Genomic DNA, 27,167 nt, shown 5'->3' with positions numbered 1-27,167 from the left:
GAATGCCGATAACGAAAGAGCCTGGAAACAGAGGCGATCTGAGGATCAGATTCGACGTCCAGTTTCCCACAAGGCTGACGATGGAGCAGAAATCTGCACTTAAACGTGTCTTAGGGGGTTGTTGACGACGAAGAAGAAGAGTTGTAGCCATCATTCATGTCTGTCTGTAACAATCTGTAGAGATTTTCAAATGAGAAAATTATGAGAATCAATCACCTTTAGATGCAAATATACTTTCGGATTCTGAATGAAACAGCAAACAGTTTTTTCGAAGTTTTTCACGCAAAAGTTTCATTATTCAAAGATTATACATTACATGATTGCTACAAGAAGATGATTGAGAAATACAGACAGCCTACAAAAGCCTAGGGAGAGAAGAGAAACTGTAACTACACGAGGCAAGGAAAAAAAAAACTAGACAGGTCAAAATCCTCTGTTCCTTGGCCCGGCATGGCCATACGGTTGCTCTGCCACCGCGTTCTGATTGGCCCACCATCCGTCCCCTGACCGTGGAGGTGGTGGCAGTGGCTGCTGCGTATGTATAGGTGGTCTGACCACTGTCCTGCTGTGAACTTGTCGAGGATCCATCTCAGCCCCAAAGCCGGGAGGTGGCTGGAGAGAAGTGGGCGGTGGAACCGGGTGGTGGCTAGGAGCCCGTGGCTGCCATTCGGGCATATCATCGTCATCCTCATCATCGTTGTTGTTCCATGGCTGGATTCCCTGGTTACTACCGCCGGTTACAGACTTGCCATATTTGTGTATAAGCTCCCTTACTTGATGCATAGACCGGGATTGCGGCCGGGGAGAAGAAACTGGCCTACTCGAGGAATCAAAGTTAAACTCCGGAAGATCGTCGTCCTCGTCTCTTGCAGCAGACCCGGGACCAAACCCGGGTGGGACATCATCGTCATTACCATCATCATTAGCAGTAACGCCATGACTCCCCACCATGGATGATGCAACAGCTCTTCCACTATTCATGGCATTTATGACTGAGCTCTTCCCAGAACCTGAAGAAGAGTGATGCCTTTTGAATCCGGGTTTGTCGCGTGGGCGGGGAGAAGAGGCAACAGCTCGTCTCCATACGACGACACCGATCAACCCTACGTCCAGACGCTTGACCTCCTCGAGCTGGTCATTGGAAATGATCTTGCCGATCATATCGAGCGTCTGGCCACGTGGCGGACAGAGGTAAAGCTCCATGCCGGAGGTTGGCTCTGAGTAACCCACTCTCTCGTCAGCTACGTACGACTCTGCAGCCTGTGAACATTAAACAAAAACATTAACAGTTTGAGCTTTCTAACAAAGCCTAAGATTTTGTCTGAAACGGGATCATAGTTTAGAATATTTTGATAATTACCTCGTAAAGATTGCCACGCTGGCTTTCAGAGACACCATCTTTGCACACCAAGCACATCACCTGTTACACAAAAAAAAAAAAAAAAGAGAGGTGAAGGAAATTAGAGAACAAGGAAATGAAATCTATGAATCATCACTTGCTTATAACAACACACCCAAATGAAAAATAAAACTTTTTTTGTACAAGAGAAATGCATTTGTGCCATGAGAGTGTGTTTTGGGTCTGTGGTCTAGGAAACTAAATAAATAAAAAAAGCCAAATTTTCCACAAAGTTTATGATTTCTCTCTTTTGGTTCTTTGTCACTTTCTGGGAAATTCTTGCGTGATCTCTGTGTCCTAAACTCGTTTAAGTCGTAACACAAAGGAAGAGATTGGGCATAATCACAATCGACACACCAAGACCGTACATCCGATCTCATATTCGAATCATCATGAAATATACAAAACACTGAAATTGACGATCAAGATTCTAAATCCATTCCACCCACTGTTGATTCTGATCAACATGGGCACTTATTGTCTGCTTTATCTGTTCTTCCTCACCAACGGTGATTATGTATAGCTTTTATGGGCATGTGTCTGTCTGCACGAAAGACAGAACTGGGAAACAGATAAATGAACACCATAGATGAAAAAAAAAAGGTTCCAACTTTTTTTCCCCCCTGCATCTGTTTGAAGTATAAGCAACAAAGGTAATAACCTAATCTAATGCTGCTACCACTACAATAGTGATGATAATGCGAGTGGGATACCATTAGGGCACGGCTTCTGGACAAAGGAAGCTCTTTTAGAAACTTTGCAAATGCACTCACTCTCACCCTACCCTTCACCTCCACCAGCGTTGGCCACTCCCTCGTCTGAGCTCTCTCTCCACTGCAATAACGATCAAATCCAATCTGGTCAGAGATTCTGTCTACCATTAATCTTAAGGAATCTATCTAATCACACCCTCAATTCCTTCACAGGTTTTATTCATATTCCTCCATCCAAAGAGAAGAGAAAAGGCAGGTCCTTGCTTGAAAGAAATAATATCAGAAGGCCCAAACAACAAACCAGGGATGTAAGGGTTGGAGACAAAAGAAACTTACCTTTTATAAATTCCAGTGACAGGTACCACGGAAGAGCTACTAAGCTGCAGTATACCATCCCAGACCTTTTCTCCCTTTATAGAAGCCACGTCATCTCTATTTTCGGGTTTAGAGACATCATCAATGGACAAGACACTGGCATCCGGTTTGGGGGAAACTAAATTAGACTTGTCGGGTTTGGAGTTAGGAGAATCTCTCTCGCTGGGTTCTTTTGGAAATTGATGGGAAGACACGGATTCTGAGTCACTCTTCTTGTGTACAGAGGCTTCCTTTCCAGCATCTTCCTGGGGACTTTCAAAAGGAGGTTCAGAATTCAAGGATTCCATGAATTCATCGAGGGATACAATAGGAGGAAGAAACCCGACATCCTTCATCTCATCATCCATGGAGAGACCTTGCATCGGATCAGTCCCTTCATTAGATGGAATAGTGATGGTGCAAGATTTCCCCTGATTCCCTTGGGCGATCTTATCTTGGGAATCATCTTTCTTCAATGATTTGACAGGATGAGAAGACTCCTTCTTCCCTTTGTTTTTTGGTCGAGGTTGACTACTACGCGAAGAGACACTAGCAGAAACATCCACAGCTCCACTGTCAACGGGATCAATTTCTACCTGGAACTCACCTTTATGCGTTTTCCTCACCAACTGTCTGACATCGATGTCCGTGTCTCGCAGGACCACCATCTCTGCCATTTCTTCTGCTTTGGCTTGTCGCCACTGAGAAAGCTCCTTAGAAGCGAGTTCCTCAGCTGTCATAGAACACAATCGTGCAGGAGGAATCTCCCCGGAGATAACTCTTTTTCTTAGCTCAGGATTGTTCTTATCCTTTAAATTGAACAAAAGAGATCTTCCCTTCTCTTTGTACTTCTTGTTCACACCTCCAAATAGATTAAAAAGTTCCACTTCAATCTCCGATGCCAAGAGTTCCGGATCCTGAAACGGCTTTTCTCCATCTGTTCTCTCATTGATCTCATCACCTGACTTGGGTGCTGCATCTGTTTCCACGTCCTTTGCCTCCCCAAGATCTGAAACAGATTCCAGTACCCATGAGAGGCCATTACCCTGTAAAAGTTCATCGTTGGCAAAAATACTGTCACTAAAAGGAACATCATCTCGAGGGAAAACCTCATCAAATTCAGATTTTTGTTCATCGGATTGATTAGCATCTTTCATCTGGGTGTCATCCGAAGTCTCATGCAACACAATTCTTCCAGCACTGTCTTTCTGCCCTGAATTTTCATCGCCACTGGACAATGCATATGTGGCTACTTCAACTGCAGGTGTGCCAATAGCAGCAGCAGTAACAGGTTCAACACTTTCAGAATTTTCCTGAGTTGTTGCAAAATTATCTACATCTTTGGTCTGTGAACCCTTTTCCCCTGCAATACAATCGTCTTCCTCGAGCGTCTGGCCACGTGGCGGACAGAGGTAAAGCTCCATGCCGGAGGTTGGCTCTGAGTAACCCACTCTCTCGTCAGCTACGTACGACTCTGCAGCCTGTGAACATTAAACAAAAACATTAACAGTTTGAGCTTTCTAACAAAGCCTAAGATTTTGTCTGAAACGGGATCATAGTTTAGAATATTTTGATAATTACCTCGTAAAGATTGCCACGCTGGCTTTCAGAGACACCATCTTTGCACACCAAGCACATCACCTGTTACACAAAAAAAAAAAAAAAAGAGGAGGGAAAACCTCATCAAATTCAGATTTTTGTTCATCGGATTGATTAGCATCTTTCATCTGGGTGTCATCCGAAGTCTCATGCAACACAATTCTTCCAGCACTGTCTTTCTGCCCTGAATTTTCATCGCCACTGGACAATGCATATGTGGCTACTTCAACTGCAGGTGTGCCAATAGCAGCAGCAGTAACAGGTTCAACACTTTCAGAATTTTCCTGAGTTGTTGCAAAATTATCTACATCTTTGGTCTGTGAACCCTTTTCCCCTGCAATACAATCGTCTTCCTGCTGAGCCTGAGCCAAAGCAGCTGCTAATGATTCCCTCATTTTAGACCGCACTGACTCGTTTCCTTCATTCTGCGTTTTCTTCGAGACTTGTGATGGAACAGGCTGTTTCTTGTTTGTCAACTGTTTTGCAGCATTACTGGAAACAGACTCCATTTGCACTGCTTTCTTGCTCAGCATCGGCACATGTTGCATCATTGGAGAAAGTGAGGAAGTTGGAAAATGCACTGACCCATTACTTGCTGGAGATAATTGCTGTAACCAAGGTCTGTGCTGCATTTGTGATACTCGTTTGTTTGATACATCCAATTTCTGAGGTGCAGAACCATTAGGAACAGACTCCAAAGGCGATTTACGCTTTCCAGCCAGCTGTGTGGAACCCGAGCTACTGAATGCAGCTATCGACCCTCCAGAAGGGTATTGATGTGCTACAGAAGGCTGCAACTGAGGCGTAGACGACTGAGAATCCATCAGACTAAAAGGTTGGCAGGAAACAAACTGTGGTACAAAGCTAAACGACATAGGATCTGACACACCCATCAATACGTTTGATGTGTCTACATGCTGCGATGTAAGGCTGCTGCTTGCAGAGGCCATTAGCCCTGACTGCATGACTGAAACTGGCATATGTTGGATGGGAAGATCATTTGTACTTGTTTCCATCATATTTGTGATTTCAGCCATATCTGGATTCCCAGACACAGCTTCTAAATGACCTTGACGACTTGGTACAGAGATTTGCTCCGACACCATATCGCCTGACATGATCCAGCAGCTGCATATGACATTCACTTCGATAACTGTGGTGAAAACAGAGAAAGGACAATACAGATTCAGAGAAGGCAAAAAAAATTGATGGTATCCGGGTGCCAAGAATTTTAGAACAAAGAACGGACACAACCCAAGCAATTAACATAAAAAAGCCGCAACAAAATACATCAACCATCAGATTTGTATTCATATTTGGTAGGTTTTCTGCGTTTTTCTTTCTCAATTTACACCCTCTGTTCAATACTTGCCCATGTGTTTCAATTAGGAGAAATCGAAGAATTATCCCGACCCTGATTGCTGATTCTTTCACTAGAAGAACTCATCCCAACCCACGAAAAAAGGGGATCAAAAGACCAAAAAAAAAGGACTGAAACACCGTCCAACAACAGTAACAAAGACAAATCAAAACACAAATCGAAGAAAACAACACGAATCAACGAACATGCACGACATGACTCGGAAGAAAAAATAACCAAAGAAATCAACTAGATACTGCTAAAAAAAATCAACCTCCAAAAAGCAACCCAACAAAGAGACAACCAAATCGAACCCGTCGATTCCGCAGCAACTCGAGATGGTGTGCATGGAGATTTACCTGATCTAAATCTTGGATATCAACCGTCAATGGTAGAAGCAAAGATTCAGCGGTCGGCCTGACGGGAAAAAGAACCCTAGGAAGAAGAAATCTTTTCTGGATATTGAAAATGAAGAAATTGTGGTGAGCTTAATTTTCAGCAGTTGCTTCTAGAGACGTCGACGTGGATCACACGTGTCGAGAAAATTTTGTTTTGGGCCAAAATAATGGGCTTTCAGGTTAGGCCCATAAAGATAGCTTTAATGGGCTTAGATCCAATCGTTTGGAATCTTTCTCTAGTTTGGTCGCTTTTTTACTTTGGATTCCTGAGCAGGCTGATGAATCCAACGGTTGGCATCACGTGTCAGCGTCTCATCAAACGCTCGCCATTATTGCATGCGATTTGTGTTTAAAATATTTATTTCCCCAGGAAGAAAAAAAAAGTTCTGATGTTCTTTAAAATTTCTTTTGGGGAAAAATCGGGGAACATTTTTCCTGCAATTCCCGGGGAAATCCCGTATTTTCTCAGAGATCGAGAAAGAAGAGAAAAATTCGAGATCGTAACACGTAGAACAATCATATAAAGCTCGTTGATCACTTTTTGTTCCTTCCTCCACAGATCTGCTTCTTTTTTTTTTGTTGGGTTGAAAAATCTCTCCAGATTCAGATTTTCCTTATTCTACACCCGGATCTCTCTCTCTCTAGGATTGTTCATGGATACTGGAATCATGAGATTAAGATTTGGGGAGAAAGCAGGTAATGATTAGGATTTCCAAGTTTTGGGGCTGTAAAAGTTGCAACCTTTTCTTGCTTCTGATTTAAACCACATTCTGCGGGGATCTGATATCGCAATCAATGCGTGTTCCTGTTTTCGATTTTGGTTCTGTTTTCTGTCAGATCCGTGGGCGATATGGGAAGTTTAGGGTTTCGGCGGTTTTTGAAGAGGTTCTGACCGGTTGATATGTGAGTTTGAGCTTATCACAAGGGGGACTTGGTTGAATCCCATATTCATCGCCGGTTCTCGTGGATTTGAATTTTGGTAAGGATGTTCAAGCAGTTTCTGAGTAAATTTCCTCGGAGGTCTTCGAAAGCTGACTCGGGAGAGCTGACTCGCACGAGTTCTGGGTCTGGAAGTGGCTTGGTCCCATCGCCGGGTCAGAGATCTGTAACCAGTGGCTCTGCACCGGCTCGATCCAACTCGGCCAAACGAATGTCATCTGCTGTTTTTCCGACCAGTGTGGTAGCTGGGATCGAGCCATTGGTGCCATTCAAGGACGTGCCAAACACGGAGAAGATGAACCTTTTCGTGAGCAAAGTTAGTCTCTGCTGTGTTACATTCGATTTCTCTGACCCAAGTAAGAATTCAATAGAGAAAGATGTGAAAAGGCAGACACTGCTCGAGCTTTTGGAGTTTTTAGCTTCCGGGTCTCTGAAATTCACTGAACCCGCGATTCTCGCCATGTGTAGGATGTGTGCTGTTAATCTATTTAGGGTTTTCCCACCGAATTGTCGATCTAGTGCTAGCGGTGGTGGTGAAAACGATGATGACGAGCCTATGTTCGACCCTGCTTGGCCGCATTTGCAAATCGTGTATGACTTGCTGCTTAAGTTTATCACGTCTCCGTGCCTCGATGCTAAAGTGGCGAAGAAGTATGTAGATCATGCATTTATCTTAAGGCTGCTTGATTTGTTTGATTCGGAGGATCCTAGAGAAAGGGAGTGTTTGAAGACGATTCTGCATAGGGTTTATGGCAAGTTCATGGTGCATAGACCGTTCATCCGCAAGTCAATGAGCAACATATTCTACCGGTTTGTGTTTGAGACAGAGAAGCATAATGGAATTGCAGAGCTTTTGGAGATTTTCGGAAGCATTGTGAGTGGATTTGCGTTGCCCTTGAAGGAGGAGCACAAGATCTTTCTATGGAGGGTTTTGATTCCACTTCACAAGCCCAAATCTCTTGGTAATTACTTCCAACAGCTATCTTACTGCATCACACAGTTCATAGACAAGGAGCCAAAGCTGGCCAGTGTAGTCATAAAGGGTCTATTGAAGTTCTGGCCTATCACGAATAGCCAGAAGGAGGTGATGTTTCTCGGGGAGTTGGAAGAGATTTTAGATACGATAAGCATGATGGAATTTCAGAAGGTCATGGTTCCGTTGTTCTCGAGGATAGCATGTTGTGTTAACAGTTTCCACTTCCAGGTACTCCCTCTTCTCAAATTTCATCTTCAATTATGCATGAATTTTGGCCCATTCTGAATGTTTTGCAAAGATATGTACTTTGAATGCCTCTTGATGCTGGAGTAGACCATGATTTTGATTCACCGTGTGTGATTCTCATAGATAGCTTCATTTTACCGAGCTACGATACTGTTTTCAGACATCACAATATTTTGAGGATGTTTTTTTTGTGACCACTTGAATGAAACTTCCTCTGTTCAGGTAGCTGAAAGAGCCCTTTTCTTGTGGAACAACGATCAGATAGTAAACATGATTGTACACAACCGGCAAGTGATCATGCCCATCATGTTCACGGCCCTAGAGAAGAATGCTCAGAACCACTGGAACCAATCGGTTCAAAACCTAACCCTAAACGTCAGAAAGATGTTCTGTGAGATGGACGAGGCTTTGTTCTTGTCATGCCACGCCAGTTTCAAGGAAGAAGAAGCAAAACTGAGGTCAGCAGCCGAAAAGAGGGAAGAGATGTGGACAAAGCTGGAGAGGGCAGCGAGTGTTAAGCCGATAACAGGAAACACAGCCGTTCTGGTGACTCCTTTAGCAACCCTAATCGCCTGCTAGTAGAACCCTAATCGCCTTCTTCTCAGACCTTGCATTTATCCAAAAAAAGGAAGCATGGAGGAAAAAGCTGTTGTTTAAAAGTGTGGGCTGAGATCTTTTTTACTTGTGAGTTGTTCTCGCTCTCTCTATCACTTTGTATTCTTCTGTAAACTTTGCTGTTGTTAGCTGTTGGGGTTTTGTGCCATTGCCAAAAGCTCTGCTCCCTCTGAAAACCCATGAAAGAGGTAAGCGAGAGAGCCAAAAAAAAAAACCCATGCAGTCAATGATAATATCATCACTTTGTATCGCCTGGTTTACCAAATCTTGAATATAAAAACACCTTGTGGGTGTTGGTCAATTTCCTTGATTGTTTTGGCTGATCTCCTCAGAGTCATCATAAGAACAAGTTTTTGTAACTTCAGATTCAGATTCAGATTCGTTTCCATCTGAATCTTTAACAGATCTTAAGATCATAATCAGGAGGAGGTTGGTATCTCTGCATAATATAATCTATAACACAGAGAAAGTGTTGATCTTAAAATCCCCAGATATATGTGGGCATCCATCAGATAACATCTCCACTAAAACGGGCTTATCTTAAAATCTAAGAAAAACATTAAAAAGAATCTCCATTTCCATGGATAATTAGCTTCACAATGTTTCAATACATTCCTGTTTTACAATGTAAACATCTTATTCACAACAAAACAGGATCACCACTTCAGACACTCCCATCGGGATTAGGGCCGCCGCCTCCCCTCTTGTTTGCCGTTGTGTTCTTCAGAATCTGCATATAATTTCCAACTTATAAATATCCAGCACAACTTTATATCGTATTTTATTTAAAAACCCTTCAGGGATACATAAACCAATCTTAGTCGAACCATCAAATGCATGTGTTCTTGAATCATAACAGGATGTCATTCCAACCTAAGCTAGTAATGTCCTAAACACATATATGAGATATACCCACATGCCAATATCAATCAATTGCATTGCATAATATATATATATATATATATAGAGAGAGAGAGAGAGAGTTACATGTCTAAGCATCTGATTTTCGTTTTGTAAAGTGGAGAGTCTCTCTTCAAGTTCGGAGTTTTTGTTCTCCAAGTCTTTAACTCTGCTCTCCAACTCATTCAAGTAAGCCTTTTTCCTCTCTCTTGCTTGTTGTGCCGAAACTCTGTTCCTCAACAACCTTGAACCACAATACCAAACAAGCCCTCTCATTCACCTCTTTATCAGGGGCAAAACGGTCACAAAAGGAGAAAAAAGAAATTGCACCTCTTGAGCCGCTTGTTCTCTTTGTCAGCAGGGCTCCTCCCTCGCTTTTTCTGACTTTCTCCGGCCGCCGCCGACGCCGCCGGATTCCGGGTGGATCCCGACGCAGATGCGGAATTCCGTCCGGCGGAGACACCACCGCCGGCGTCTCCTCCGATCTCCGGCACCCGCCTTATCTCCTCGTCGCTTTCCATCCCTGACGGAGAAACCAGAAACGGTAAAAAAAAGAGAACTTTCAGGGGAAAAATGGAAACTTTAAATACATTAGCGACGGAGATATTGCTGGCCTCGAGAATTTTCTCGGGAAGATTGAAATCAGTGGACCCAGTTGAGAGAATCTATGGCAGTACAAAACCCAGATGGGATCTCGCTTGGAAACCATGAAACAGGAAGAAAATCGAAATATTCCAAACTCGAGAAAAATCCAAGAACTTGGTAGATACCTTCTTTGATCTCAAGAGGCGGGGCAGAGCTTGATGACCTCTCGCTGCTCGATGGCAGAGAACTCGCCGCCAAAGAACTCGTCGCTTGCTCCTGCATTTCACAAAAGCTTCTGTCTCTATTTTCACAGAGAGAGAGAGAGAGAGAGAGAGAGAGAGAGAGAGAGAGAGAGAGAGAGAGAGATTGTTGTGTGGTGGCTCTGATGGTCGGAAAGATTTGGAAAAGAGCGGGACTTGAATAAGAGAGAACGCAACTCCGAGGGGAATTGCGAAGGGAGGTGATCAGAGCAACGAGAGCCGTCGGATCTCTAGAGGATCGGACGGCAGAGAAGGGAGAATCGTGGAGGGAGATGAGCCATGAGGAAATATCTGGATCAAAGGCAAAGGATGTAGGAGCGTGGAGATGTAATGACCGTTGATTGAATGACATCCTACGGTCAATAAAGAACAAGGAATTATGAAAAGTGTAAGGACTGGACCCCACTCACATGGTCGATCGGTTTGGGCACAATTAGGGGCATATCGGTAATATCAGACTGTACGGTACGGACACCTAGAGGAGGCCAGAGACAACATTGAAACCCTAATTTCAAAACGGGTCCCCGATTTTATTTACATATATCAGGAAAAAATTCAAGTCATGTTATAGGACACGAATCGACCGGTCAATAAATACACACATATGCTACATACACTTGTTGGGGTTTGTAGATATTTTTTTTGTTAAATTAGATACCAATTTCAGGCAGGATTGAACACGTGGTTAAATATTTTGCATTGTTATAGGATATTTAAAAATCGACTCGCTCTTTTTTATTCTAATTTTTTCATTTTTAAATAAATTATATGCATTCTCTTTTTTATATTAAATTCTGATCATTTTTTATTCGAATTTGAATTATAATATTATTAAGGTATAATCGCATTTAAATACCCGAACTTTTACAAAAATCCCATATAAATACCCAAACTATAAAATTGTCATATAAATACATGAATTTTTCATAACTCCCACATAAATACCCAGACTTTTTAATTTTTTCCAAATCAACCACTCATCCGTTAACGGCGTTAAACGTTACTGTTCACTCGACAAAAAACTGCTGACTCAGCAATGACTCAGCAAAAAAAACCCGCTGACTCAGCAAAAAGTGTTGACTCAGCAAAAAAAACCCGCTGACTCAGCAAAAAGTGTTGACTCAGCAAAAAAATATTATTAAATATTCAAATTTTTATTTACATATATTTAAATTAATATATACATATAAATTCACACATATATATATATATATACAAATATATATTAAAAAAATTATTTATAATTAATAAAATACATATACACATAACTACAATATATAAATGTATATATATCATTACTAATGCATATATATTAAAATAAAAATAATTATAATTAAATTTATGTATATACATAATATATGTATTAAAAAAATAATTATAACTAACATATATACATATAATATATATTAAAAATAATATTTATATGTATACATATTAATTTCTCAGCATCTATCCTACATGTGCTCTGATGGATTGTGTTGATTCTCTACAGTTTCTTCGGGGCCAAGACATATAAAATAACTGCCTGTGGAGGCGAAAGGGAAGAGAGTTGGGAATCAAACAGGAGCTCGATATGGAGCTTGCTTTTCCGGTATCCCGTCCTCTGCCCGCTTATCTTCGAACCACTTCACAACCCGTTTCCGAGGAAGGTTAGTCACTTGCACAATGCTGCTGATCATAGCATTCTACGCGAAAATGAATCTGAGTGAGTGATGGCTTCGACACAAATGGAAGAGAAGACGTAATATGATGGCTGGGTTTCCAAATTAGGGGGGAAGAATGTGATCCTTACAGTGGGTCGTTTCGATCTTCTGTAAACTTTCTCCATGGTTTCGACATGAACTTTCTTCAGCCTTTTCTGAGCAGACCATTTGCGTTGCATCACATGGACTGGCTCTTTAACCTTTTCCTCGGGCTCGATCACATCCTCGGTTGATTCAACGGGGAGCGGATCGGGTGAGTTGCTTTCAGGTACCACAGCCACTGGTGGAGGAGTTTCATCGGGTAGCGTAGCACTTAGCATCAGGAGATTAGGAGGCGGGTCACGAAGTAATTCAAGAACATATGCCCTGTCGAGACAAAGCTCAGCTGCCAGATTTTTTATCTGTGGAACACAAGAGAAGCAGATCAGGAAACAGGAAGAACCAAACAATCAGCTTAACAATAATGTAAACAATAAGCTTGGCAAGTTAATGCAATTCCACATCTAATTCAAACCCAAATCAGCAAAATGCAATTTCATAATTGTACGCTGCCGTATACAAGAAATGGAACTCACACTAGTTTTACGGCGCCCAGCTTTCAGCGCATAAGCTAATCTCCGGAGCTGCCAATTCTTCAGCTTCAATGGTCTTTCATCTTCTTCACTGTCATCATCATCATCATCATGACCCTCACCGACAACCTCCTCACCATCATGAGCATCCCCAGCGGCTGAACCAGACAAGGTGATGCTACCATCATCATCGCCAACATCCAACAAATCAGCCAACTCCTGAGCAAATGCATCCAAGTCCTCTTCACTTATCTCCTCACCATCATCACCATCATCATCGTTCTTAAGGTCTTCTTCCAACATATTAAACAGTGCCTCAAACGGATCATCATCCCCTTCTTCACCCTCCTCTCTTCTTCCATCATCTCTCCCAAAACCTTTCTGCAAAAAGTCATGGAGTCAAAACCAGCCGACAGAACAAATTTAAGACAGGAAAATCTAACCTAGCAAAGTCGCAAGACAAATTACCCAAAGTGTCCTAATTCCGACGAAATCAACCAACGCAGCAGGTAAAAGAAACCACAAAAATTCTCATTCACCCAACGTATTCTCATCATTTTCACCGGAAAAAACAAATTATGACGTTTTTCTCACCTTCTTCTTCCTCTTCAGAGACGGAGACGACGATTTTACGGACGCATTCCGGTTCTGGCGACGAGCCAAAACAAGAACAGATCGGGATGAGCGACAAAGAGGAAGAGCAAAACCAAGAGGATTAGGGTTCCAAAAGAGAAATCGACTATTCGATGAAGCTGAAGAAGAGCATAACGATGAAAGATTAGAAGTGAAGCCGGAGGAAAGAGCAGACGCCATAGCTGTGCCACAGTTCGCCGTTATCGCGAAGACCGTACGGATTTATACTCACGTTTTCCAGAGAACGACACCGTTTCGGGGTACAACTGCTGCTCCTACGTTCGTGCTGTTTTATATTACCGCTGCAGCAAACCATGTCGTTTTGTTTTCCACCGGTGACAGATTTCAAGACCAAACGCACAGTTTTGAGCGGAACGCGATCATAAAGATTCCGTCGTCGGCGTCGTTCCAGCCGGTGTCCATTCTGTCTCCTCCTCTCTCTGGGAACTGCTTCTCCCTCTCTCTCTCTCTCTCTAGATTCTCGTCTCTTCTGCTCGATAATGGCGAATCCAGTGCCGTCATCAAAGGGATGGACGAAGAACATATCATCAATGGCCTCTGGAGTTTACTTCCCTCTTGATCATATTCCAGATCCCTCTCTTCAGGTAAATTCAAACTCAGTCACAGTCTTACCCGCTTAAGACCCAGATTTCCTTAATCATGCGAACTATGTCCATGAATCTGAAATTTTGACGACCCGGGTCATTTTTTTTACATGGGTTTCGAGTCAAAATTCAATATTTTTTCTTCCATTTCCGGTAGAACCCATCGAAATTCGATTCTGAACGCATGAGCTCGTCGAAATCAAAGCTGAATTTGAGTTTCAAAACTTGTGTAGATCTTTCCCTTTTGCTACAGAAACGAAAACGTGTCTGGAAAATGACAGTGTCTTGTCTTGGCAGTGTCATTTGGTATTATCGGTCCTGAGTTGCCACTTGTCTTGTTATGTATGTATACATTACCGTATGTACACTCCAATCTACCTCTTTCTCCCAGCCAAAGTTTTTTTTAAAGGGAAAAAAAAGTTCAATGATTGGTCTGAAAGAAATGCATTGTTAACGTTGTCTTTCTGGCTTCATCTTCTTTGCAAAGTCTTCGTGCCACAGTAATATCATAACTCTCTCTCTCTCTCTCTCTCTCTCTCGATATTCTTTGGTTTTTTCAGTTTTATAGGTCTCAGAAGAACTCAAAGAACTCAAGCTCTGCGTCAGTTATAATCAAGGACCAGCGGACGAGAAATGGATCAGAATCAGAATCAGGTCAGTGTGGATTTTACCGGCGATGCCCTCGTAGATGCCATCAAAGAAAAGCTGAATTCTTTGTCTCCTCTTTCAAAAGAGTGCTGTATCTACAGAGTGCCCGAGAGATTGCGTAGGCTCAACCCAGAAGCGTATTCACCTCGTTTCATCGCCATTGGACCTCTCCATCACGGTAAAGAAGAGCTTCAAGCCATGGAAGAGCATAAGCTAAGGTATCTTCAAAGTTTCATTCCTAGAACAGATCTAAGCATAGAGGAACTTGTTGAGACTGTGAGGACATGGGAAGAAAGGGCTAGGAACTGTTATGCAGAACCCTTAAAGCTTAGCAGCCACGATTTCGTAAAGATGATGATTATAGATGGAAGTTTCTTGGTTGAACTCATTTTGAAGTTTCGATACCCTGAGCTTGTAGGTGAGAGTGATCGGATATATAAAAAGCCAAGAATGGTTTATGATGTGGTCCGAGATATGATCTTGCTCGAAAATCAGCTTCCGGGTTTCGTCGTTAAGGCCATTTTCGGGCTGCTCTCTGTTCACTACCGAGAACGAATCCACCCCGAGATCATTCACCACTTCTTCGGTTTTGTCTTGAGCATGAACGGGTTTTCTCAGGGGAAGTTCATTTCAGAGCCAGACCACTTCATTGATCTTATAAGATCTCGTTGCCTGCCTTCTGTTCCGCATAGATCAGAAGCTCAGACAAAGAAGCTGGACACTCCACCAGCAGCAATAGAGCTTAACAATGCCGGAGTCAGATTCAAGCTGGAAAAGACCAGAAGCTATTCACTTGACATAAGCTTTGCCAATGGAGTCATCACCATTCCCACCATTATAATCGGTGATCTTACCGAAACCCTTTACAGAAACATCATCGCCTTCGAGCAATGTCACTACGAGTCTGCGTCTGATAACTACTTCACCCAATATGCCCTCTTGCTGAGTTGCTTCATGAAATCCGCCATGGATGCTGACTTTCTTGCTCGATGTGGGATTCTCGTGAACAGGCTTGGAAACGGAGAAGATGTCTCGAGGTTGTTCAACAGCATCTACAAAGAGGTATTTGTCAGCAGATTTTACTTTCAGACACTGTCTGAGGATCTGAATTCTTACTGCAACAAGCCTTGGAACAAGTGGAAGGCGACACTAAGACGTGACTATTTCAAGAATCCATGGTCGGTAGCTTCTGTTTTGGCGGCTGCTGTCCTTCTCCTTCTTACTTTCACACAGACTGTCTGCTCTATCTTGGCCTTGTGAGTATTATTAGTACCAGAGTGATCACTGCTTCTTATTGTATTATATTTTTTTTTTCATATTCTTTCAATTAATTTAAAAAATGTTGTTAAAGGACCCACCATAATTTAGCCTTTTTAGTTATATGAAATTGTAATAATTTTTAGAATTTCGGTAATATCAATTATTTTTTAAGTGGGCATCTAAAAAACTGGAGGCCTGGTATGCAATGGCTTCAATTTGGCCTGCTATATATAAAAACATTAAATAGGCATTGTCTGCCACGACCGTTGACTTCCTGTCCTTGGTCAAATTTGTTGAAAGTCTTGCTCCCAAGTTGCAAGAATTCTCCCCATATGTGATTTAGTTCTTAATGTTTTTAGGTCTTAGAAGAACACAGCAGAGGAGAAGGGGGAAAAATGGATTCCAAGGGGTCAAGTCTAAAATCCTCAGGTAATAAATCAAAGAAAAGCTGAAATCTCTGCCTCCTCTTTCAGAAGAGTGTTGCATCTACAGAGTGCCCGAGAGATTGCGTAGACTCAATCCAGAAGCATATTCTCCTCGTCTCGTCTCCATTGGACCTCTCCATCACGGTAAAGAAGAGCTTCAAGCCATGGAGGAGCATAAGCTAAGGTACCTTCAAAGTTTCATTCTTAGAACCGATCCAAGGGATAGAGGAACTTGTTGAAATTGTGAGGACATGGGAAGAAAAGGGTAGGAACTGTTATGCAGAACCCGTTAAGCTTTGCAGCGATGATTTCGTTAAGATGATGATTATGGATGGAAGTTTCGTGGTTGAACTCGTTCTAAGGGCTCGGTATCGTCGCCTTGTTGATGAAAATGATAGGATATTCTACAAGCCTAAGATGATTGACGATGCCTGTCGTGATCTCGTCTTACTCGAAAATCAGCTTCCGGTTTTTGTTGTCAAGGGCCTGTTCAATTTACTCTCTGTTCACTACCGACAAGGAATGCCTTCTTTCCCTGATCTCATTTCCCACCATTATCAGATCAGATCCCACGGGTCATCCGTGGTCAGACCCGGACCTTTTCGTCGATTTTCTGAGATCTTATTACCTACCTGCAGTTCTAAATAAGTTGGACGTTCATATAATGAAAGTAGACAATGCACCGGCAGTAACAGAGCTTCACAATGCTGGGATCAAGTTCATGCCTGAAAACACTACCAGTTGTCCACTAGACAGAGATTTTGCCGACAGAATCCTCACAATTCCCCGCATTGTCATCGACGATCTCACAGAAACTCTGTTTAGAAACATCATTGCCTTCGAGCAATTGCACTGTCTAGACAAGTTTTTCATCCACTACACCCTGTTGCTGAGTTGCTTCATAAAATCCCCCATGGATGCCGGCTTACTCGTCACCATGGGATACTCGTGAACAGTCTCGGGAACGATGAAGATGTCTTGAGGCTGTTCAACAGCATCTGTAAAGAGGTTGCCTTTGGTAGAAGATTTTACTTTCAGATACCCTCTGAGAATCTACACACTTACTGCAACAAGCCTTGGAACAAGTGGAAGGTGATGCTAAGACGAGACTATTTCCGCAACCCTTGGTCAGTTGCTTCTGTTTCGGCTGCTTTAGCTCTTCTCCTTCTTACCTTCATTCAGGTTGTGTGCTCGATCTTGGCCTTGTGAATACCCGAGATCCCCGTACATCTCGGTAAAGAAGATCTAAATGAATTTCGATATGCTCATGCAAATACGGCATTGTAATCAGTAAACATAGACAGCAATTCAGAAGGTTTGATATATATATATTGCTTAGCCTCTCTATTTAGTTTCCAATAGCTATTAGGTACATAATAACATCTCGAGAGGCGAGATGGGCTTAGAAGTTGTACAACATTGTCTTTTTTTTTTTAAGGTAGGGAACTGCTAAATGTGTTGAATTCTACCTTTTGTTACACCTTTTTTTTCCAAGTAAAGACATGAGCCTGGAAGCACCATGTCGTCAAACTAACCACGCTTACACGAGCTACAGACAGACAGACAACTTACACAGACGGCACGGGGAATTAACAGTGAAGAGAGGGAACATAAAATTCAATGTCTGAAAACTAAGAGGTCGATCACCTGAGTAGAAATGCTTAAGCCAGAGAGATGTGCTGACTTGATTATGATTAGGCCTTTTTTTTTTGTTATATATCTTCAGTTTTCATCTTGAGAAGAGCGACGTTACTCGTTCCTGGGATGTCAATGTTGCCACACTCTTGAACTGTCCATGGAAATAATAGATGATAGTTCATAAATTTAAGTGATGAGATCAACCAAAACCGGTAACTACAAGTGAAAACTGAAAACGAAATGAGAAGTTGTTGGTTTTGACGTTTCGTTTTGCGATGTTAAGTTATTATTCCTAACAGGAGAAGACAGGAGGAATATGTACCTTTTGTTGTCTGTATTTCTCGCGGATAGAGTTGAGGGGGCAGCTGCTGGTGTTTAACTGCAAATCCTCCATTGCAAGTACCGTCCTTCTCAGCTCGGGTGCACCATATCTAGTATAGTGCTGAAGAGTTGGATTCTGTAACCAATAGTATCTGTATCAGTAATTTTCCCAACCAAAAGAAGATCAAGAAAATGTTTTTGTAGGAGGAAAAAAAACACGAGCGGACCCAGGGATAGTCAGACTGGTCGAGTGTCCATCTGGCTAAGAAAACGGCTGAAGCGGCAATTAGGGATGGTAAGGATCCTAGGAAGTTATATTCCAAGAGAGTCAGTTCGGCAAGATAGTTTGCTAAGAACTCCAGTTCAATGCGGGGAACCTGCACGGTAATAAAAACGAGTCAGATCAGTTTCAGAGATCCTCTGATATACTGATTTTTCCAGAAATGGGAGAAAAATGTTGGGTAATGGTTCCTTTCATTGTTTTAACACCTTGTAAGACGCTTGTGCTGCTTGAACAAACCGCCTGAAAATAATGTTCAGTAAAAAACAGGATGAAAATGAGCAGTACTGTTTTGAACAAAGTTGGAATAAGATATGGTATGAATCGGTCCGCCATTCGTATTTACCTGAGAAATGTTTTTGTGGTGGGAACCGATAACTGATAGTGCAGATAGTTCAACACTTGGATCTCCATGTTCAGCACCTGAAAATGCAGGTTCTCAGTCATGAGGAATCTTTTCCACGTCGATGGGATTGAGATATAAACATAGTCGGTGTGTTTACTTCTAGTCTTGTGTATGTGTTGTCCGTGATGAAGCAAAATTCCTCCACTCGCGGCGCACAAATCTCTTCATATTTTCTTCATGGTCCAATATAAAGGTGCAAGGAAAAATGCCTTAGTGTTTTCAAGAAGCAAAATTAGATATTGAATGTGAATGAACCATAGAATACATTTTGCTAATTTTGTTCCTAGACCCATCTGAAAGCTGAACCAGAAAGAAAATCAATGGGCTTAAAAACACTCATGGATATAATCTAAGGCTCATTCTATTTTTAAACTGTTTTAGGAGGAAATATTTTTCCTATGAAACGAAAAAGTTCTATTCACCAAGTAAATTTATTTACAGCAAAGGAACTCGAGGAATAGATTTACCACACTATCTGCCAAAATCCAAAAATGGAACACATGAAACTACTCAGGCCTTAGAGAGAAGAGACCACAGAGAAATATCTCCTAACTCCAATCTGAAAAAACTTGTTCATGTGGACAGTAAAAAACCAAATACACCCATCAAAACAGCAGTCCTCAAAATCGTAAATGCCATTTCGCAGCTTGTATAAGTAGGAACTTACGAGGCTATTAGCATGCAAGTGACACCAAGTAGCTGGAGTCTACTTTTCCCGATATAATTGTGGGACAAAAACCGATCGATAAGATTCACGGTAAGGTAAAGCGTGTCTGGAACCAGCTTGTACTCTTCAGTAACCTGACAGAGATAACAATGATAGACAAGATTTTTCATAGTTGCTCAAAGGGAAAAATAGTTTCATGCTTTGGAACAACAATTGACAAGGACAACCGTGCACAAGAAAGTTTTACATCTCATTTTATAAAAACGTATGAACATAACGAGGCAATTCAATGAAAATTATTCATATAGAGGTAATGGCCATTCAAATCAACGTATGTGCACAAAATTTTAAGTGACCAACCTCAACAAGCCAGTCAACCAGAATCCCACGCATGCTTGGATTGATATCTCGCTGCACCTTCTCCATATAATTAGTTGAAGGCCTTTGTTCAAGCTGTGAGAAAGGAAGGTACTCCCAAACTGTTATATATACTTTTAATTCTTGATAGACTATGTGCTACGACAAATTTTCTGCTTCTAATGTGTGTAAAGACATAGAAATGAACAAAATCTGTTGATCAAGGAGTTCAATTCAAACCTCTGCGACTCTAACATTGTGAAATATGTCGGGCGCATAGAAACTGCAACACCGAGGATCTTTAAAGTTTGAATCAATATCTAACACCTGAAAACAATCTATGGATCTCTGTGTGTCTTCTTCTGCACAATCCAGTAAAAGAAGCGTTAGCAACTGAGAAAAAGCCAGAAACAGATAAATCACATCATTTTAGTATTGCATTTCTAACGAAGTGGAGCCTTAAGAGCCCACAATGATAAACAAAACACTATCATGAATAGCAAATACTATACATTTTGGTGTCTGTTTCAATCTTTTCGATCCAGGGAATAGAGATCCTAGAAGGAGATGCAACAAGATATCCCAGATAATACCTTCTCGAACAAGTCTGAAATATTATCCCAGTTATTAATATGGTTCTCACTCTTTTTTACCTTTCCTTGTTTCAAAGTTCAGTGCATTAATACAAGACATGCAAACAATGGATAAACCAGACTCTGGACAGCAGAACCGGCATGGCAGTGATCACATAAAAAATACGATAAGTCAGTCTTTACCTTTGGATTTGCGCACACGACAAGTCATATCCTGCAGGGTGACTTGTCCCTCTTTGGATATTGGAACAGAAACATCTTGGGGTTCAGCCACTCTGATCTTTGATAGGTCTTCTGCTAATTTCATTTTTTCTGCATCCACATCCACCAGAATTTCCATGGAAGCATCAGCATCTCCTTTTGCTTTTTCATTAGGGTCTTTTCGCCCTCGCTTGCTAGCCTGTCAAATCATGTCAGCAAGAAGGAGCCTAGACGCTAGAGGCAGTATGTCATATGGAATCGAATAGTGAGAACCTCACCTTAACATTGCTTCCCTTCAGACAGTCCGTATAAATATTCTCTGAAGAAGTATTAGTTACGTCTTTGAGTACTGCTCGTCTCTTATGCTGAAGGCCAGAGGCCGCAGTTGTAGAGGGTTTATTGTCATCCGATGCTATTCGTTTATGACTCACTCTAGGAATACGTTTCGGTTCCTGTTTAAAAGAGGGTTTTGATGGAGGCAGAGCTCCTATGGAAGACCCCAATGCTTTAGCTCGTGATCTTGTTATTCGCACATTAGTTTCTTGGACATTTGATGTATGGATGTTTTCTTTGTCTGCATTTTGATGTCTTGAAGAAGAGCTATGCATAGTTTCAACCCTGAAAGCTTAGTGGTCTGACAAGCCTGCACATGAATATAGTTACAGCCATTGCACGTCAAATTTTGGTCCTAGAATTGCCTCAAAGACGAAATGGGAATTAGAAAACAGGGCAAGTTTCAAATAGGCATCAAAATGATAGTTATTTGTAATACAAAACTATCATGAGATTGCATCAGTTTCCATTACACAGTATAACAGGCAGAGGCAGTGTACACAGATCATGGAAGATGAAACTTTTGATTATTACCACTTCTCCGGACCAGATCACAATTTCACACATTTCAGACAGCCGAATGAAACCTTATTCGGACAAACATATGTAGTGTCTTAGTATTACACGTTTCTTCCATCTAATGGATCGTCTGCGGATCCCATTTCTTTGCAGAAAACAGAGATACCACAGTAGTAAAGCATTATAAACAATTCACTCCCCAAAAACCCCGTTTCCATGATTCGAAACCGGAATTACTAAGCATTATCCATCGCATTTCCGCAACAATCACGAGTTCCGAAGAGATCGATCAACATCACGAACGGCAAGCCGCATGATACGCAAAAATTCCGTGAAATTCATCAAAAACGACGAACGTCAAACAAAAGCAAGCAAACGAGAAACCAAACCAGCGGAAAAAACAAAGAGAGAGCTCACGCGTAGATAGAACATCCGACAAACAGATCCACAAACCGGAACCTCATACTTGTTGATAAACAAACTCAACCGATGCAAAAGAAAATCGAAACCAAGAGACGATTTCAGGAAGCAATGATGGGGGAAAACAAAAACAAAAAAACACGAGAGACACCAAATGACGTGGGTACATAAACGTACCTAGCTCAGATCAGCGGTTGAGAGCTTCCGACTACCTCCAATGGCGGTCCAGAGAAGCTCCACAGCTAGGGTTCTAGCGAGCGAGAGAGAGAGAGAGAGTTGAAATAGGTGGAGGGGAGCGGGGTGAGCGAGCGAGCGAGGAGTGAGCGGGGCAGTGATACTGTTTGAACTTCCAAATTTTAGACAAAATTAAAAAAAAAACAAAAAAGAAAAAAGAAAAAAGAAACTTCGAATTTGGACAAATCCGATTTTAAATTTTTTTTATTTGCTTTTTTAGGATTTTATCATTTTTGCCAGAGACTACAGAGTTTCTCTGTCATTTTGACCCCCAGTTGGGTAAATCATATTTAATCTGGGTTTTACTCGCCTGTAAGTGCGTGTACGATAGATCAATACTCTAAGCCAATCATCCATTGCGGGCTTTAGATTTACACTTCTCTCTTCAATTGGGGCCCGTTTACATTTTTCACATCTCGGTACTAGAAAGCCGTCAAATATCCAATGTGAACTGTAAGTAAATTAAATGGAAAATTGGCTGGCTCGAAATGTAAAAAATAAAAAATAAAATAAGCATGAATTATTGGTATAAAATGGAAAGTTGGATAACAAAACGAAACTTTTGTTTATACCAAAATTTATATATTCAAATTTTAAAAATGGTATATTTCTTCCCTTGATTGGAAATCACACTTAGGAATATTTTCTGATTATGCATAAAATACTTATTATTACGTAAAAGATATCAGATAGGTTTTGGAAATATAAATTAAAATCCAATAGTCGTTTATATTATTTTTTTTTCTAAATTTGTGGGTTTCTAATATCGTAAGAAATTCGACCGCTAGTTTTCCGAAACTTTGAATGGGGAAAATAAACAAAACCGTGGACTGCCACAGAATCTCTTTTTATTGAATGAAAGCTATCTTTTATGTTATGATATTTATTTATCTTTTACCATTTATTCTTTTTATGAAATAAATTAATTCACGACTGAAATAAAAATTAACTAGTTTAGTGGAAAAAACATTAAAATCTACAATAATTTTTGTAATTGTATAATAAATGACTAACACAAAAATCAAATATAAAACAAATATGCTACACGTAGTTTGTCGGCTATTGCGTGGAGTCTGAGTGGATTTATTGTCTGCGATATCGTGTCATTTGTCCGGCCTAAAGACGTTACGGTATTCGGCGCGAAGGGGCCGAGGCGGGTTTCCAAAAATTAAAAAAAAATGCATATATATATATATATATAGGTGGAAAGACTATAGTTAAATGGTAATATAAAATTCAAATGGACCTACTTCTACTTAGTAATGCTCAATTCAACATATACTAATTATTTTATAATTTCGATAATTTAAAAAAAAAGGTCAAACGCTCTTGGGAGGGACCTCTTCCTCCAATGGAAAAATCAACCCGACAAAGTTATGAAGAATCTAAACCACTTCCACAAGTTGTACGGCTCGTAACAGTAATCTAAGTATCGAATCCCACGTAGAGGGAACAAGTGTTATAGAAAGCCTCTCAATTTTCAGGACAACACAAAAACGTAAATTCAGTTTCGATCTATAAAATCATTTTTATTTTTATTTGTAAATTCTAATTTAATTTTATCACATTTTCCATAAATAAAAAGTAAGTCTATAATATAATGCACTAAAAGGTCACAATTAGGCCAATTAGCGACCAATATACTATATATTGTGTGCGTGAGGCTCTGTGTATAACAGGACTTCCGACACAAATTTAATTTCTTAAACTCAAAGTCCCCTGGGGGCAAGATTCAAATAATGAAAATAGTGGGGTCAAATCGAGAACGTAAGAAAACGCTTTCAAAATACTTTGGGCCGAATAAATTGTCTGATTGAGCCCAAAGTATATACATGCGCTTTCCAGATTCTCCATAGAAGCCCAATAGATGAACTCTTCTGTGTAATTTTATCGTGACCGTCCACTCATATCGGATCTTTAATCCGACGGTAGCTAATTGCATTCCACATGTACATCGCCGCACCGAATCTTTCCCATATCTCATCAAAATTCAAAACCCCTACTAACATTCTTCGGACCCACCGTTGGCCACGGTTCGTTCCAATCTAATTTCTTAGAATAACTATGAATCCAATGTACATTATTTCTGTAATTATAAAGATTCTTCCAATATTATAAATTTGTATGGTTTCAAACTAAGACTATACTACATTTTTATTCAGCTTGCTTAGGGCTTCCAAAAGTCCAAGCGTGATCATGTTAATCATCCAATTTTATCGATTTCACACGTACATACATATACACAGACGTACATACATATACACAGAGACGGATCTACGTTATAAGGAGTGGGGTTACTAGCCCCCACTGTTTTTTTTAAATATATTAATTATAAAGTTTACTAAAATTTTAACCAAAATGTGTTAATGTCCCCCGCTGAATTTTATCATGGACCCCACACCATTTAAATTATTTATATATATTCTGGATTACTGGCCCTATATATCTAATTAAAAAAAATGTTAAATTTTCTAAGAAATTTTGTAAAATTACAAAGAATAGAAAAATGTCAAATTGCTAAAATTTGATTTTAAAATTAAATGCATAAAATTTTACCCTCATTTATAATATTTTCTTGATCGGCCTATGCATATACATATATAAGAATCTCGGACCAAGACACGTGGAATTAAGAGATTATGGGATATTGAGAGGTCCATCTCACTCTCATCCTACAAAAAAAAAAAGATGACATATTCAGTTTTGAAAAATTTGTCAGCTAAGGTGAGGCTGCTCAATAAAGCAACGTACCACTGAGATATTGCAAAGGATGTGGGGCCCAGAACTATTATAATATAATATAATCAATAAATATATATATACACATATAAGAGAATTTTTTGATTTAATTATATTAAGGTGTTAAGAATTGATAACTCTCAATCATATGTCATCATCACTTCATCACTACCCATAGTCAGTCTTCGACGTGAAAAATGGCAGACACCAGAGCACCGCCATCTATATATATGTATATATATATATATATATATATATATAGAGGCGTGTGTGTGGATATAGAGTATTATTAGAAGAATATAACTCACTCCAATACTTAATTTTGATGATTTAAATTAATTTATATAAAACTAATATTAACTCTAAACATGTTTTTAATATGTATAGATTATTAGTAAGAAAATTTAACAATAGAATTTTTTTAAAACCCGGAACTATATCATATATATATATATATATGTGTGTGTGCGCGCGCGCTTATATAGCTGAAAATAATTGAAAATAAGTACATGCAAAATGGAGACCCATATATATGTCCGATGTGTTATCTCACGTAGTGCGATGCATGGACTCAACAAATAGCGGAAGAGCAAGTTGAAGGATTTTATAATTATAATTGTTATATTATCAAAGGTACAATTGCGTGTGTGTATATATATATATATATAAATAGGCCACAGGTACAACTTCTATTCCCATGCATGATCCTCTGTGTCCACAGGCTCCACTTCCCCCCTTAGCCTCACTCGCCTCTCTTGGCGCGTCAACTCTATTTGTTAATTTTTTTTTTTTAATCTAGAGGTTCAACTCAACCTACATCCCCTCATATTCGCAGTCTTTAGAGTAATTGGCGATGGAGGCCCAAAGAGCAACACCCTTTCAACAAGTAAATACACTCCTCCCTTCCCAACAGCTGGATTTGAACAGTCGACCGGGACCCAAAGAGCAATACCTTTTCGATCATTCGCCCACTGTTTCTTCAATTGTAGATATTATAAATTTGTATTCACGTTATTCTCCTTTTTGAATAAATATAAGTATTTTATGGATATTTGAATCCTGAATTTTTTTTAAGGAAATCATAAAAGAAAGTGTAAAAATGTAACATTAATAAATATATAGGTATATCCAGAAATTAAAATGTGTCATTTCAAATTTCCAATCATTGACATCATGTAAAAATATAATTGTATTTCAAATTTTGATCTAACGATTTCAAATCACTTTTAATCAAATGATACAATATTCAAATAAGAACATACGTCTTTAGAATAATAGCAATCCAACAGTTACCAATTTTTTAAATTTATTACGATGATTATCAATCTTTTATATTAAGAATGAATACACAATTTTTATTTATAAAAGAAATATGATTTTCCATTCATATATTTTTTATTTAGAAAATTTAACATATATTACTCTAAATTTATATGTCCTTTTTATTTATTTTCTTTTTAATTTTGGAATTGAATTTTTGAATTTTAATGTATCATATTAGAAATTTTTACATTGTAAAATAAATGGAAGGAGTCATTTATAATTGTTTATTTTCTAAAAAATCATGTGAAAAGTGTCAAAACAATAAAAACATGTGTCAAGATTTAAATAACACATATTCATATATGTAGTAGCTATACTGAATATATATATATATATATATGTATGTATCTTCTCACTATATCATTTTTCAACCTGTCGCTAGAAACTGCTGAAAGGTGTGAGTCAGGAAGGTGCAGCTAGGCTTCAGAGGTCGAGATGTAAAATTAAATGGACAAGTAAATGATCAATCAATAATTGTGAAAAACAAAATATTATATAATACGAAAATAAAAACGCAAACGAAAGGAAGATGATGTCAGCGACTGAGTTGCCGTAACGCGTGCGGAGAAAATTATTTTTTACTCGGAATTCAAAAATAAAATAAATCTTATTTAATTATTATTTATAAATTAACAACATTTTAATGGTTTTGCGTAAAAAAAATACTGTCCATGAATTTTTTTATTACCAACGTACACTATTATTAATTTATTGAACTCGATGAACGCCAGATAATAGATACACAAGTTTTCTTATAATATAAGACTAAATTTTACTATATATAGTAAAATATTCTCTGCAAAAATAATTAATATTAGTACATATAATTCTACGTCATTCTTAACTCAAAAAAGTCAATAACGAATTAAAGCATAATTTTGTCCCAAAAAAGTGTATAAATTTAAGATATATGTCCTTTGTGTGGGCGTATTTATGACGTAAGCAT

The 27,167-nt window shown here is 39.7% G+C and overlaps 7 protein-coding genes and 1 pseudogene across 10 annotated transcripts in view; 4 read left to right on the top strand and 4 right to left on the bottom strand.

Annotated features, from left to right (window-relative positions):
- LOC104815042 (dnaJ homolog subfamily B member 1-like) overlaps positions 1-273 on the top strand; it is a 1,656-nt gene extending 1,383 nt beyond the window's left edge. The window contains exon 4 of the mRNA XM_010543331.2: positions 1-273. Coding sequence (XP_010541633.1) covers positions 1-125 — 125 coding nt within the window. The 3' untranslated portion in view covers positions 126-273.
- Positions 249-5,887, bottom strand: LOC104815043. Of its 3 annotated transcripts, none has more exons than XM_010543333.1 (6): positions 5,785-5,887; positions 4,146-5,218; positions 2,449-3,575; positions 2,113-2,233; positions 1,361-1,420; positions 249-1,260 (listed from the first exon to the last, which is right to left on the bottom strand). In XM_010543333.1, exons 2-6 carry the CDS (start codon positions 5,181-5,183, stop codon positions 424-426), a joined length of 3,183 nt encoding a protein of 1,060 aa, XP_010541635.1. In that variant the 5' UTR covers positions 5,184-5,218; positions 5,785-5,887; the 3' UTR covers positions 249-423. The 3 variants fall into 3 exon arrangements, with proteins under 3 accessions (XP_010541635.1, XP_010541634.1, XP_010541636.1); XM_010543332.1 differs by having other exon boundaries at positions 2,449-3,805; positions 4,376-5,218; XM_010543334.1 differs by having other exon boundaries at positions 2,449-3,805; positions 4,376-5,193.
- Positions 5,888-6,188: 301 nt separating this feature from the next.
- Positions 6,189-8,909, top strand: LOC104815041 (serine/threonine protein phosphatase 2A 57 kDa regulatory subunit B' iota isoform). Its single transcript, XM_010543329.1, has 3 exons — positions 6,189-6,519; positions 6,661-7,966; positions 8,207-8,909. The coding sequence occupies exons 2-3, from the start codon at positions 6,809-6,811 to the stop codon at positions 8,561-8,563; spliced, it is 1,515 nt and encodes a 504-aa protein (XP_010541631.1). The 5' UTR covers positions 6,189-6,519; positions 6,661-6,808; the 3' UTR covers positions 8,564-8,909.
- Positions 8,910-9,071: 162 nt separating this feature from the next.
- LOC104815040 (transcription factor HY5) lies at positions 9,072-10,478 on the bottom strand. The gene is made up of 4 exons (XM_010543327.2): positions 10,270-10,478; positions 9,830-10,022; positions 9,587-9,743; positions 9,072-9,329 (listed from the first exon to the last, which is right to left on the bottom strand). Exons 1-4 carry the CDS (start codon positions 10,364-10,366, stop codon positions 9,264-9,266), a joined length of 513 nt encoding a protein of 170 aa, XP_010541629.1. The 5' UTR covers positions 10,367-10,478; the 3' UTR covers positions 9,072-9,263.
- Positions 10,479-11,754: 1,276 nt separating this feature from the next.
- Positions 11,755-13,518, bottom strand: LOC104815037 (protein OVEREXPRESSOR OF CATIONIC PEROXIDASE 3). The gene is made up of 4 exons (XM_010543325.2): positions 13,214-13,518; positions 12,623-13,000; positions 12,137-12,448; positions 11,755-12,029 (listed from the first exon to the last, which is right to left on the bottom strand). Exons 1-4 carry the CDS (start codon positions 13,430-13,432, stop codon positions 11,901-11,903), a joined length of 1,038 nt encoding a protein of 345 aa, XP_010541627.1. The 5' UTR covers positions 13,433-13,518; the 3' UTR covers positions 11,755-11,900.
- An 89-nt stretch (positions 13,519-13,607) lies between these two features.
- Positions 13,608-16,217, top strand: LOC104815038 (UPF0481 protein At3g47200-like). 2 transcript variants are annotated; one of them, XM_010543326.2, is made up of 4 exons: positions 13,608-13,857; positions 14,418-14,511; positions 14,591-15,761; positions 16,125-16,217. In XM_010543326.2, the coding sequence occupies exons 1-4, from the start codon at positions 13,753-13,755 to the stop codon at positions 16,129-16,131; spliced, it is 1,377 nt and encodes a 458-aa protein (XP_010541628.1). In that variant the 5' UTR covers positions 13,608-13,752; the 3' UTR covers positions 16,132-16,217. The 2 variants fall into 2 exon arrangements, with proteins under 2 accessions (XP_010541628.1, XP_019058249.1); XM_019202704.1 differs by lacking the exon at positions 13,608-13,857 and having other exon boundaries at positions 14,240-14,511; positions 14,607-15,761.
- Positions 16,205-17,672, top strand: LOC104815149 (annotated as a pseudogene).
- LOC104815036 (cyclin-A2-2) lies at positions 17,626-22,245 on the bottom strand. The gene is made up of 12 exons (XM_010543324.2): positions 22,103-22,245; positions 20,932-21,296; positions 20,636-20,852; positions 20,100-20,221; positions 19,863-19,955; positions 19,503-19,636; positions 18,933-19,008; positions 18,776-18,852; positions 18,639-18,672; positions 18,377-18,526; positions 18,151-18,285; positions 17,626-17,979 (listed from the first exon to the last, which is right to left on the bottom strand). The coding sequence occupies exons 2-12, from the start codon at positions 21,259-21,261 to the stop codon at positions 17,920-17,922; spliced, it is 1,428 nt and encodes a 475-aa protein (XP_010541626.1). The 5' UTR covers positions 21,262-21,296; positions 22,103-22,245; the 3' UTR covers positions 17,626-17,919.
- Between the last annotated feature and the right edge of the window lie 4,922 nt (positions 22,246-27,167).

Source organism: Tarenaya hassleriana, unplaced genomic scaffold (assembly GCF_000463585.1).
Source record: "Tarenaya hassleriana unplaced genomic scaffold, ASM46358v1 Cleome22, whole genome shotgun sequence".
NCBI lineage: Eukaryota > Viridiplantae > Streptophyta > Magnoliopsida > Brassicales > Cleomaceae > Tarenaya > Tarenaya hassleriana.
Note: the sequence above shows the minus strand (reverse complement) of the source record. Positions and strands in the feature narration are given on the sequence as shown.

What these genes read in the sequence shown, in the direction of transcription:
- LOC104815043 (XM_010543333.1), bottom strand. Translation starts at nt 5,183, where the DNA reads ATGTCAGGCGATATGGTGTCGGAGCAAATCTCTGTACCAAGTCGTCAA. An exon ending in AAAAATCTGAATTTGATGAG is followed by an intron (nt 3,576 to 4,145) that starts GTTTTCCCTCCT and finishes GAATTTGATGAG; the next exon opens with GTTTTCCCTCGAGATGATGT. An exon ending in CCAGAAGCCGTGCCCTAATG is followed by an intron (nt 1,421 to 2,112) that starts GTATCCCACTCG and finishes TTTGTGTAACAG; the next exon opens with GTGATGTGCTTGGTGTGCAA.
- LOC104815041 (XM_010543329.1), top strand. Translation starts at nt 6,809, where the DNA reads ATGTTCAAGCAGTTTCTGAGTAAATTTCCTCGGAGGTCTTCGAAAGCT. An exon ending in TTAACAGTTTCCACTTCCAG is followed by an intron (nt 7,967 to 8,206) that starts GTACTCCCTCTT and finishes TCCTCTGTTCAG; the next exon opens with GTAGCTGAAAGAGCCCTTTT.
- LOC104815040 (XM_010543327.2), bottom strand. Translation starts at nt 10,366, where the DNA reads ATGCAGGAGCAAGCGACGAGTTCTTTGGCGGCGAGTTCTCTGCCATCG. An exon ending in GAGAACAAGCGGCTCAAGAG is followed by an intron (nt 9,744 to 9,829) that starts GTGCAATTTCTT and finishes TTGTGGTTCAAG; the next exon opens with GTTGTTGAGGAACAGAGTTT. An exon ending in AAAATCAGATGCTTAGACAT is followed by an intron (nt 9,330 to 9,586) that starts GTAACTCTCTCT and finishes AATTATATGCAG; the next exon opens with ATTCTGAAGAACACAACGGC.
- LOC104815037 (XM_010543325.2), bottom strand. Translation starts at nt 13,432, where the DNA reads ATGGCGTCTGCTCTTTCCTCCGGCTTCACTTCTAATCTTTCATCGTTA. An exon ending in CTGGGCGCCGTAAAACTAGT is followed by an intron (nt 12,449 to 12,622) that starts GTGAGTTCCATT and finishes TGTGTTCCACAG; the next exon opens with ATAAAAAATCTGGCAGCTGA. An exon ending in GAAGATCGAAACGACCCACT is followed by an intron (nt 12,030 to 12,136) that starts GTAAGGATCACA and finishes ATTTTCGCGTAG; the next exon opens with AATGCTATGATCAGCAGCAT.
- LOC104815038 (XM_010543326.2), top strand. Translation starts at nt 13,753, where the DNA reads ATGGCGAATCCAGTGCCGTCATCAAAGGGATGGACGAAGAACATATCA. An exon ending in TTCCAGATCCCTCTCTTCAG is followed by an intron (nt 13,858 to 14,417) that starts GTAAATTCAAAC and finishes TGGTTTTTTCAG; the next exon opens with TTTTATAGGTCTCAGAAGAA. An exon ending in TGGATCAGAATCAGAATCAG is followed by an intron (nt 14,512 to 14,590) that starts GTCAGTGTGGAT and finishes CTCTTTCAAAAG; the next exon opens with AGTGCTGTATCTACAGAGTG.
- LOC104815036 (XM_010543324.2), bottom strand. Translation starts at nt 21,261, where the DNA reads ATGCATAGCTCTTCTTCAAGACATCAAAATGCAGACAAAGAAAACATC. An exon ending in ACTTGCATGCTAATAGCCTC is followed by an intron (nt 19,009 to 19,502) that starts GTAAGTTCCTAC and finishes TGGACCATGAAG; the next exon opens with AAAATATGAAGAGATTTGTG. An exon ending in CAGCACAAGCGTCTTACAAG is followed by an intron (nt 18,527 to 18,638) that starts GTGTTAAAACAA and finishes ATTACCGTGCAG; the next exon opens with GTTCCCCGCATTGAACTGGA.